Here is a 12351-nt window from a genome sequence, read left to right as displayed (position 1 = left end):
ACTCGCGATGGGAAAGATCTTAATTTGATTTGGTTGCTGCGGCATCCTTGCCGAAAACAGTTCAAGGCCAGCTCTCGGAGCGCTGCATTACGCTGAGTTTTTGCTTCCTTCCTCTCCAATGTGTTTAATTAGTGGCTGGCCTTATTCATTGAAAAACCTGTGCGAACTTCACTAGGAAATACTGATGAGATTAAATCATGGATCACGAATATGGATTAGTAGTTGAACAGATTAAGATGACGTGAGTCAGTAAGAGATGATTAAAGCAAGTGGCTAATGAACAGCGCACGTGTGTAGCAAAACTGAAGATCATTTATTTCCTGGAACCAATTATCCTTATTTTAGTTTTGTTTCGTCTAGTGAAATAATTAATTAAGAGATTAGAATCTAAAGGAAAATATCTATTGGTAATTATAATATGCTTAAAGATGTTTAATTATTAATAATGAAGAATAAACATTTTATGGCAGTCATTTTGAAAAGTGGGAGTCTATCAGGTTTTTGACCAATAGAGGGTGCTAGACAGAAAAAAGGAATAATGTGTAGAGCAGAAATGAGCTACAAATAAAATACTTACTCCACATTCTATGTTTTCATTAAAATTGAACCATTTCTGAAAAAAAGCATTTATTTTTTTTTTCTCAGGGTCTAGAAAGTGCTCTTAGTAACGTCATGCAGATGTATGGCCACAGTCCGGAAAGTGTGAGTCCGGCCCATAAAGTGTTGTCTTCGCTGTCAGCAGCTTACACACCCGCGATCACGTCTATATTCTCCCAAGCTGGCCAGGATAATCATGTGACATCTCTCCACCACAATGAAGTTGAGCGCCGCTTTAACGATCGCGAAGCACCACCGAAGGAGGTAAACACTCGAACAATTGATTTAAATAGGACTCGAGATTTCATGTCTCGTGGGCCTATCTCGCTGACCCAGCACCGCAGTGTTCGTGAAGTTCATGATACACACAGCGATATTAGTGATATGGATAATGGAAGTCTGCATAGCGAAATGGAATCCTCACATTCTCTGCCCCTGCCACAGTCAGCTATACATCATGAACGTATCCGCGTAAGCAGACTACGTAATTCCGAGAAACATGACAAAGAACCTCACAGCATAATATTATCACCCTCTACTGAACTAACGGTGCCGCAAAGAAGAGAGGTTCGCCATGAATCGATCTCCGAAGACTGTTCACGTCTTTGCACCAAATGTAATGAGGATCTTAACATCTCTACAAGTTTCAAATGCGTTCATTGCCAGATCATTTTCCTTGATCATGTGATGTATACCATACACATGGGTTGCCATGGTTTCCGGGAACCCTTTGAGTGCAATATATGTGGCTACAAGTGTAAGGACAGATATGAGTTTGCCTCACATTTGGCAAGAGGAAAGCATTTTTGATGTCTGCAAATTATAGAGGCTATAAGTAGCGTATTTTCCAAAGATGTTTAAAATATGTATCTAACCATATATATAAATATGTATGTATATTTATCTGTCTATCTTTATATTATATATAAAGAATATGATTATATAATATACATGTATATTGTACAATTATATATACATGTGTATGTGTATATTTAAATTAATACATACTTAAATGGAGTATGTATAGTATATAAATATGTATGCCTAGAGTGTATGTGCACCTGGCATATATATGATATATGTTTATATATACATGCATATGCATGGTAAGACAGTGCTTAGCAGAGGATCTTATTTCATGTGTAGTTGATCTGGCATGTCTGTATATATGTTGATGCAGATTTAGTTTTCTATTGTGCAAAAAAGGAGTTTGCAGATATAACAAATTTGATATAGTAAAAAAGGATTTTGCTCTAAGATCAGCAGGGGAAGGAGGCATTAATACTGGAAGAGTACCAGTATTAACATTTCTTTTTCAAACGTTTAGCTGCAGGATGTATCAAAGTGTAAACAACGTGTAGTACATGTGGAAGATTTAAGAGATGCCTTTGGTCATCTGTGTACAATGGTGATATCGCAGATGTTCTAGTAGGTGTCACATATATTCTGATGTCACAGGTGTTGTAGTGATGTCATAGGTATTCTTGTGATGTCACAGGTGTTCACTGGATATTCCAGATGTTCTAGTGATGTCACAGATATTCTTGTAATATTGGTGATATCACAGGTGTTCAAGTGATATCACAGGTGGTTAAGTGATACCACAGGTGGTATGCGCTTTCTCAGGGTTCTTGTTTGGGCATATAAGTTATTAAAATTAATAGTCCATTGCTGTTTCTTTTTGCCTACCTATATAAAGGTCTTTCCTCACATCACAAATCCTTATTAGCTCTTCATGCTTGCATCCCACCTTGATCAGTAATTAAACTGAAGACAATGCATTCTATTTGAATAAATATGCTAATGAGGATGAGTGATTATGCAAATGAAGTATATTGACAACTGGAGACTGACCTCAAAACTTCGGCCCTCAAAATCCATCCTGCAAATTTATTTAAGAATATGCCTTATGATAGCCAAAGACCCGTTAAAAGTGTTAACAAGTGTACAGTATATATATAGATATACAAATTTATATATATAAATATATCAGATGAAGATAATAAAGCACTATGATTTATTGATAGGGAACGTGAGGTTGCACTGTGCAAGATTAAAGCGCTTAATGCATTTTGTGACAACCTTTCTTTTGTCATTTTTACCCATCGCCGTTCCATTTTGGTGAGATCAGATTATTATAGGAAATCCTATTATATAGGCTACGTACGGGTTGTATACATGTTGGATACGTGTGTGTGCGTGTGAAATTTGGGCAGAAGTAGTAGCCCTGGATGGATGTAGATATACTAATTGCGTGTGCGATGGAAGTTTAATATTGTGATTTTGTGTATTTTATGAGAAAAACAAATTTGAACGTGTTTAAATGTCTGCATCTATTGACTGTCAAAAAAAAAATGGAATCTGTGTTCACAATAGCTACACACAAAGCTTTCAGTGTGTAAGTGTCATTCCAAATAGCTCCCTCAATTGTATTATCTGTCATTATTTGCATCACAGATCTTTGGATGGAATTTATATACAGTAAATCAAAATTGAATTTGAAAAACCCTGAGAAAATGTACCATGTAATGCTTAAATGGAGTATATATTTATCATCACAGTTTCCTTAGCACTATAAGGAATGTATTAAAGTGATGTTTGTAAAATGAAACGTGTATGATATTCAAATTGTCTCCAAATAAGTCACCCTAAGGAGATTGTCACCAAGTGTTTGAATATATATGTCACCAAGTATTTGAATATATACTTAAAAGGGAATGTGATTGTAAGGAAAAGTCATTGATGGAATATTAGTAGAAAGTACTATTGAATTTCCACCAATAATGTACCCAATGTGTCGATGTGATTGTCCCACCTTGTCCAATGTAAATGAAAACATGTACGACTCTAAAAAGCAAGTACTAATTAGTGAGATAAAAATCACAATCTTATTTCCTTGATGCTTAACAGTGATGTGGACTAATTCGTATTTAATGATATTTGGCAATCAGCAAAGGAGCTGATTTATTTATTGAATTCCCAGCTGTGCCTTGTACCTCCATATTTTCTCCATCTACGCATGGATTAGTGTAACTACTACTGCTACCGCCACTTATCCCACCATCTATACTGCTACTACTCTGTTGCCACTACCATCACCACCATCTTCACTACCACCACCATGTTTACCACCACCAACTTCACTGCCACTATAGTAAATTCTATATGGCCACAACCATGACCACCAGGTTTTTCACCACACACCCACTGTTATTACTACAACTATTATTAATACTTCGACATTTTAATACTTTCCAACATGTTTTTCTGTCACATACCACTCTATCCCTGCCTCTTTTCCATCTATTTTCCCCCTCCCCTCTCTTTTCACTTTTTTGCCCTTTCTTGCCTCTCTTCTATCTGTTTCCTTTGTCTCTTGCCTGTTTCTTCTCTTCCATTTGACTTTTTCTCCTCTCTCTTTCCCCTCTCTCATCCATCTTTTCCCCTCCTGCCTCTTTTTTGGTTACAGCAGTAGTATTTCCCATGTATACATGGATAAAAATGCAACCACTTTGCTTATATCAACTCATATGCAATTTTCCACTCAGTTAAAGGTGTGTCAGATAAGAGATTAAGTAAATTGTAATGAGCAAGTAAAATAGTATTATCAGTAATAATTGAAAATATGCATGTAAATGTATATATTTCATTTGTATGTTGCAAACAAAAATTTTACGTTTAAGGAACATATTTATTTTGAACCTTTATATTTTTAATTAGTTGGGTGTCAAGGCAACAGAGATCTAATTAAGTCATGGCGATTTTTTTTTTTTTTTGCAATTAGTTGCCATGCTATTCCAAATTTTCAACCTAATTATTATACAGTTTAATAGAAATATTTATATTGTATTATCTCATGCATAGATACCCAGTAAAAATATGATTGGTTCTTTTGTCATTTGCTTGCTGTGAAATGAATAGAAAAAATATATATATTTTATGTATTTTTGATAATGATTTGAAATGTGAAAACATTTTTGTAGTGATCATGGTTCACGATTTTTTAATGAAATTAATTGCAATTGAGGTTGAAGTAGTTAATGTTTGCACAGTACTCCCATTTCAATTTTATGAGTATTTTTTTCTGAATTTTCTTTAATTCTGTTTGTGATATCTTTGATGTGTGTAGAATTAATTATTTGTGTTCAAAACACATTTCTGCTTACTGTTTTAATGGTGTTAATTTGTTCTAGATTCTACCAGTTTTGTGAGCGTGTGCAATTCGGGTCATTCTTTTTATTGTGTAATTTAGATTGCTTGATTCTCATCTTCTGAAAGCCTTGCAGATAAATTATGCACCTATTAATGATAACCTATATATATATTTATTAATGCTCAATAATTGGCCGAGAAATTTTGCCTTTTCTCATTAAATGGTTAAATATTTTTTAAAATTTAATAAATTTAAGCATTATAATAATATGCCTTTTACCTAATCACAGGCATTTAATGCCTTTTTATGTTTACAGAAAAATTTTAATTGTAATAATATTTGAATTGATGATAGATAATTAATTTAATGCTCCCAAATGTATGGCTGATTTTGGTAAACTTTTACCTCAAAATCGAAGCCATCTATTGGTTATATGCAAATTAAAGTTGTAACTTTCTGTCTTACTGTTTTTACAACAGTGAAAAATAGTTGCAACTAATTATAGAATATAGAGGGCGCAATTTATTATACACTGGTATTGTTACCACTTATACATCTGTATTTAATTTTTATGGATAAGAATTAGACAGTACTTGTTTTGGGTTCCATCATTTATGGCACTCTGGCTTCATGTGCTGTGAAAGTAAATGAATTTATTGAAGAATGGATTAATAATTTGTTAGCCAACTCAGATTTGCCTTGATATTTATGGAACACAGTATAATCAATGTAAAGTATTATAGTACCATCGTACACAAGCTATCATATTCACAACCATCAGCATTTTCATTCATTAGACATCGATAACTTCATCATGGTTATCATTTTAACATTCACCATTTAATTTACAGTAGTACCACCATAATCCAACACAATCAAATTATCTGTTGATGTTCACTATCTTTCACCTTTTTAAATCATTTGATGGTCCTAAAATTATTACCTTGAGAAACTTTTCCTTCCTTGCTTCTGTTTTACCCTTTAGTTTTTAAGCTTCGAGGGATGTTGTCGTCGTTGATGTTTTATTTGCTTGTAATTTTAAAAATTTGGCAGTTTCTTTGATAATGAATATACAATGTAGAAAATGTTGTACGCTTTGTAAATGTCTATGTTACTTGTTTGCAGTCATCTCGGCATCTTTTATTTAAACGAAGAATGCATGTAGATAACCAATTAAGAGAGTGCACACCTTGAGTAAGTAGATAATGACTAACAAGTATTGTTAATTAGGGTGAAGACTGTAAGCTACCTTTTTTGATTGGCAGGACCAAGGGGGAATGTTAAGTGATTGTGACACCATTAGCTGGTCACCCTCACCCTGGATTCCTTTTCTTGTGCCTTTTTAAGTTCTGAAAATAAATGATGACTTTGCCAAGCTAAATTACCTGTATTGTGTTCTTTATATTTTTGTCTGCCAAACAATAGCTCATTTAAAAGGATCAAGTAAGTTGTTAACCACAAATGATTTGAAAGACAAGTTTTCACGGATTTAAATGCTGAGCGGTTACAGTAGCTGAGAGGTATCGTTCCTGCTTCTTGTGCTGAAGATGACGGTTCAAACTCTGCCAGCGTTGGGTTTTAATAGGAGTCTGATCACATGGTTCTTCGAAAAACCCTCATAATTGAAATGCGGGTTGAAGAAAATGCGAAGATATTATAATTTATGTTTTCAGTCCAACATGCATTAGGACAGTCATAAAGACTCATTTTTGACAAGTTTGTGGTTTTGTCTGAGTCGATTACATTTATTACCAGCCTATATAAGAATCTAAACAAAAGAATTCAGGAAAAGTAATATTTACTTGTCTGTTAATTGATAGGGGCAGTCTTCAGGCGTGGATCCAGACCTTCGCCCAGTTCGCCCAGGCGAAGGTCAGGGTGAGAAATAAAAATAAAATGTTGACCATTTTTCCAACAATCATACTTTCATTGACTCTTATTTTGAACATTACCATTAGGATATTGTTTTAAATCCACACTATCCTATACCTTACACTTTTACAATGATTGTACTGTTGGGGGGGGGGGCTAATGAAATGATAGTCCACACTATGTTAGCACCACTGTGGTTGACAGTGACCCGAAAATTTCAGTATTTTATACCTATGGAGGCCTGGAAATGGAAGTTAAGTTACCTTTTAAGTCTTTCTATTTTTGACGAATTGAGTAAAAAAATCCAGAAAAAATTAAATACTGAGAGACCTCAGAGGTTGAAAAACATAATAAAGTGCCTCTTTTTAAATGTTAAAAAATAACTGACACAAATTTTAAGTATTAAAACTGCCATTCCTGGAATCTAAAAGTCTCCAATTCATTTTCTCACCTCAGCCTCAATCGTGATGGGGCTCAGGTGGATATAGTAATTTTCCTAGTTTTTATGTATTAAAGTTCCATTCCATTTTCTGGCATCTAAAACTCAACAATTCTCAAAATTTTCTCACCTCAGCCTCATCCATGGTGGGGCTCATGTGGATGTACTAATTTTTGTAGTTTTTATGTATTAAAATGTTATTTTCCAGCATCTAAAAGTTTCAAATTCTTACAATTGTCTTACCTCAGCCTCAACCATGGTGGGCTGAGGTGGATGGATTGGTAGTTTTCATATTTTAAGTATCCAAATGCCGTTTTCGGGCATCTATAGTCCCAAATTCTTAAAATTTGCTCACCTGCGCTACAAAACCATGGTAGGGGAGCTCAGGTACATATCGTAAGTTTTGTATTCAAGTGCTATTTTTTTGGGCATCTATCAAGTGTCAAATTCTCAAACTTTTCTCACCTAAGCCCCAACCAGTGTGGGGCTCAGTTAAAATGGTAGTTTTTAGAATTGTAAGTATGAAAGTGCCATTTTTGTGTACCTACTGGTCTTATCTCATTCAAAATTGTTATTGTAAGTTAATATCTTGCTCAAATAAACAAATTAAGGAATTGAAATATGGAATGCAATTTTTAGCTCATGACTGACAGTATATCTTCAATAGGAACACACAAAATATATCAGCAAGAAGACAACAATATACATATCTTGTGTAGATTTTCCATTTAATTTTGTCTATGTTCAATAACATACTTTAATAAATCACACGATATTTGACAAACAAGAGGAAGCTTCCAGCTTGATAAAAACATTGAAACAAATTTGTGCTAGCTAAAATAAACCCAGTTATTTAAACATGGATTGTTATATAAGATCTCTATAGCTACACATGATACAATTAACTATGGTATTACCAGGATTGGAATCAGGTAGAGATGATGAATATCACATAATAGTCTTTTTGTAAATAAACCTTTTGCAATTCTTTTCAGCTGTTTGCAGCAAGGTTTATAAATAAAAACTTTTACAAAAAACCAAAACATTATCTTGTTCTTTATACAAATCCATAAACAACCAGGCTTGGTTGAAGCTGTTTAAGCCTAAGTTTCAAGTAGGCCACGTCCCCTACCCTTACATATTGGGTTAACAGCCAGTGGCGGCGACAGCGGGGTGGCAGGGGGGGCTTAAGCCCCCCACCGGACATGTCAAGCCTCCCCGCCGGACAGAGCTCGTCGGGCAGTCAGACCATAAAACATATAAAAATAGGCCCATAACAAGCCAACACATGTCTGTCATAGTCTGAGAGTGCCATTTTCGGCCATCTAGAGGTTTATATTCTTTAAAAAAATCTCATTTTGGAGGGGGAACCCACTCCCAACCCCTTCTCCCAGCTCGAGCCTAAGAGCTCAAGTCCCCCTGTCGGACAACTTAGCCCCCCCCCCCAGAAAATATATCCTAGAGCCGCCACTGTTAACATCCACTCCTCCAAAATGCCCATTCCCACCCTAATGCTCATTTTGTCCTTGTTGTAACAACCAATGCCTCTTGATGCTTATGATACTCGACAAGATAAAAATGGATAAAAACTTACAAAATCATTTTCTCCATTTTCTATGTTTTAGGAAAGACATTATTATTTTTCTTTAGTAAAAAAAAAATTTTAATTAAATTTGCAAATGCTTATTACGACAATATCACTGGAATGCTCGTATGAACAATTGCACTGGCCAAAGAAACTACTGGAACCAAAACACGCATTTAGCACACTACTGTGATATAACAATTTCAGGATGGATGCAAAAAACATTGTTAAATTAATTGTTTGGGAATTTTGGCATCATAGGATTACTAGTATTTACTGTTAGACCTCTAACATTTCATTTAAACCTCCCTTTCCTTAATCATGTTTTACTCAAACATCCTCTACTTTTAATGACCAATTTACCATTCCTACTATTTTAGGCCTAATTTTTAGTTTGTAATTCTTCAGACCTAATAATACATATTTTCATTGCACAATTTAATTTGTAATAATCATAAAAAAGTCAATGATTTTTAAAATACAGTATGTCTTAGAATTTTTAGTGAAAATTCATTATCGTCTCTGAAACGTTTTAGCAGCACAGAAAAATATTTTTTTAAATGTATTGGTTTTTATCAATTTTAAGAATACATTTAGCTTTATTCTAAAAAGAAAATAAAAAAAATGTCTATGCAATGCTTTTGCCAAAACAATTAACATAAATATCCGCAAATTGCAACAAATATTCAATTATGCTTCATTACATATGCAATTGATATAAATAAAAGCATATGCTAATAAAAATATGGATTCAATACATATAAATTAGAATGAAAATAGACAACTTAACATTTAAAAAGAATTTTGAATGTACGCTGAGAATACTTTTTAAGAGTATGAACAAATGAAATACAATTTCTTTATAGCACATAATTTATAAATGATGAATATGTTAATGGTTATCAGCCTTGGTTAGAATAGTTACAACTGCTTTGACCTGTTTTTCACACCTGTAAACCAGTTTACAAATCTGTTTTAATATATTCAGTATAACATTATTATCTTCATATGTTGGTTGTTCATCAAGAAAACAACGCTAATTAGCAGCAATTAGCAATTACAGAATACATTAGGAAATGATAAATTATATATATATATATATATAGATTTATCTGCTATTGAATAATGATCAATTAAAATATGACTTTGATTTATTGTATGCACCAGGTTGAGGTGTATTGTTTAACATTGTATGTCCAAAAGACAATTTACACCCCATACATCACACTAAAATTCACTAAAATGGAGTATTTCTGAACTTGAAAACAATCATTAATCGCATCCTAACACAACATTCAATGAGGAATAATTACTGTGCTTTGTTATGTATATCTAACAATAGCCTGATTCTTCTGGTGCTAGATACGTTATCCGACATTACAAATATAAAACTGTACAAAATCCAATATGGATTCCATTGCTCAAAATTTTGTTGAGAAAAGATGAGGTATTATATAATTGATTCAGTCATCTCCAGTTAGCAGAAATTCCACTGGGAAAACCTCTTATATTCTAACTGTTTCACTTAACAAGAGGTTTGGGAGATGACCTAACAATGATTCTATGCTAAAGAACACACCTAGATGAAAATTACATATTCAAACAATTTACATTGATTATGACTGGTAAATCAATATTATTCAATGATGATACCGAAATATTTTGTTATTAATTAAAGAACATTAATACATAACTTGAAATATTTTCTGTGGTTTTATTTAAATATAGCACACAGAAACATAGATATTAGCAGTCATGGCCAGTTTATAATTAACCAAAATCTTTTCTGCTTTGATTAAATGTTATCTTATTTATGAATATAATATTATTTTATACATACAACAAAATAGGTTTTAAAAGGCATCATTCATTGATTCTTATGTGGAATTACACACTCTAATAAACATACAAATCTCACATGTTCCCACACACATCTATAAACTTAACACACAGCAGAACCTCTACACACAGCTAACCCCTACACACAAGCTGACACTCCTACACACAGATAATCCCTAACCCCTACAAACAGCTAAACCCCTACACACAACTGACACCCATGCTTATCAGACACCTCTTCCTCACAAATAAAATCTCCACATACTCGGCAGGTTATACTGTACATCCATGGGCCAGCAATTCTCTGATTGGCTAAAACATGCTCGGCCACTTAAAGATATTATTACATAGTATTTAAAGTGTATTCATCAGCGTAACACATGAGCTCTCACTGGCTAAAGCCAGAGCCTACAACTTATGGGGCTCTCTGATAGTAATCAGCATATTTTTGCAGGATCGTGGGCCCCAAGTCGGCCAAGTGGAGGCCCCTTAAGAAGAAGTAAAATTTTTAGTCTATACTCCACTGGCGTCCAGCATGTCCTGGAGCCTCGGGTAGTAGGGACCAAAGAAGCCTTAGGCAGGAAACTCATGCTTCTTTGTTACTTCACTAGTATATATCTTTTTTAGAGTGGCCAATTTCAGTAGGTTGGCCAATCAGAGAACACACGGCTCAATAATACACTTCTTAATTATTGACACTTGCACACACCTATAAGCACACATCATCACTTAGAATGTGAATTTCATCTCATTTTCTGACCATCTTCTTTGAGCGAGGGCAGCAAACACATGTAGTAAACTTTTACTGAAGACAAGAATAAACCTAGGTTGTTCGATTGTACCTGATGATTTTACAAAGTGAACGTTGCTTGATGTTGAGACATATAGTCTCCAGTAGTATGACATGAACAGGGAATGTATTTCATTGCCAAGTTGCGTAAAAATTTTATACTTAAATTAGAATTGATTCAGAGCTAAAATGACTGAACTTCGTTTTCTACCCATCTTTTCTAAAAGATGTGATATTTAAAGGAAGGTATCCTATGAACAGTGTTGCCAGGTTGTATGCTTGTTTTGCTGAATAATTACCAGGTGGCATTTAGACTCTCTTGACGCTTTGGTGGCGCTACATTGATCTGACGTTCTTGGTCATCTTCATCATCAGAACTTACTTCTGGTTCTGAATCGCTTGTCTGTAAATCAGCCTAAAAACAAAACAAAACAATTTTAGAATTTTTGCTTCTGAAATAATATGAGTTTCTGGATCCCTTCAACATTTCCAGCATTTAATTCAGGAATGTTTTCCTTAAATCTACCAATGAGCACTTCCTTAAAAATATTACTCACTTTCAACAGTTGACATAAACATAAAATCTAATTTAAATAATAATTTTGTAACAATATCTTTCAAGTAAAGGTAAAAGGCAACCTACATTCCATATTTTATTGTTTTCAAGAGCGAGAAAAAAAAATTGGTTTATACAGATGTTGTATATTCACAATATGCATAAAATAAAAGTCTGTTTCCATGGTGACATCTGTGAGATATTATATTCAAATAATTGTAACATGTAATTTGCATAAGTGTGTTCACATACCTGGTATACCTGATCCTTAGAAAATTGCTTCATGACCCGTTTTACCACTTGTTCCTTATCTGACAATCCATCTGACATAATGTTGCCGATGTCGGGGATGTCCGGGGTGTAGCTGAGCCCTCGTCGACCAACTGGACCATCCTTCTCATCATCTAGTCTACACCTAACCTGTGATCCCTTCTTCTCTGTTAGGTTGTCGTCAGTGCTATCATCGGTTTCTACTTGTTTACTATTTAATCTAGAAAAGATAAAGATAACAATGTTTTAA

At 34.0% G+C, this 12351-nt stretch overlaps 2 protein-coding genes across 7 annotated transcripts in view; one reads left to right on the top strand and one right to left on the bottom strand.

The window, feature by feature from the left end:
- The window catches only part of LOC117104640 (zinc finger protein Helios-like), a 60259-nt gene extending 54128 nt beyond the window's left edge, over window positions 1-6131 (top strand). For all 4 annotated transcript variants that reach the window (XM_033245518.1, XM_033245517.1, XM_033245515.1 and 1 more), the window contains one exon: window positions 646-6131. In XM_033245518.1, the coding sequence (XP_033101409.1) occupies window positions 646-1407 (762 nt within the window). In that variant the 3' untranslated portion in view covers window positions 1408-6131. The remainder of the gene's footprint in view (window positions 1-645) is intronic.
- Window positions 6132-8414: 2283 nt separating this feature from the next.
- Window positions 8415-12351, bottom strand: part of LOC117104607 (mitogen-activated protein kinase kinase kinase 13-A-like) — a 38517-nt gene continuing 34580 nt past the window's right edge. For all 3 annotated transcript variants that reach the window (XM_033245454.1, XM_033245453.1, XM_033245455.1), the window contains exons 14-15: window positions 12084-12321; window positions 8415-11690 (exon numbers count right to left, since the gene is read on the bottom strand). In XM_033245454.1, coding sequence (XP_033101345.1) covers window positions 11571-11690; window positions 12084-12321 — 358 coding nt within the window. In that variant the 3' untranslated portion in view covers window positions 8415-11570. The remainder of the gene's footprint in view (window positions 11691-12083; window positions 12322-12351) is intronic.

Source organism: Anneissia japonica, unplaced genomic scaffold (genome assembly GCF_011630105.1).
Source record: "Anneissia japonica isolate Jap-2015-1 unplaced genomic scaffold, ASM1163010v1 scaffold287712_len2945570_cov188, whole genome shotgun sequence".
Taxonomy (NCBI): Eukaryota; Metazoa; Echinodermata; class Crinoidea; order Comatulida; family Comatulidae; genus Anneissia; species Anneissia japonica.
The sequence above is the reverse complement of the archived record's forward strand: the minus strand, read 5'-3'. Positions and strand labels throughout refer to the sequence as shown.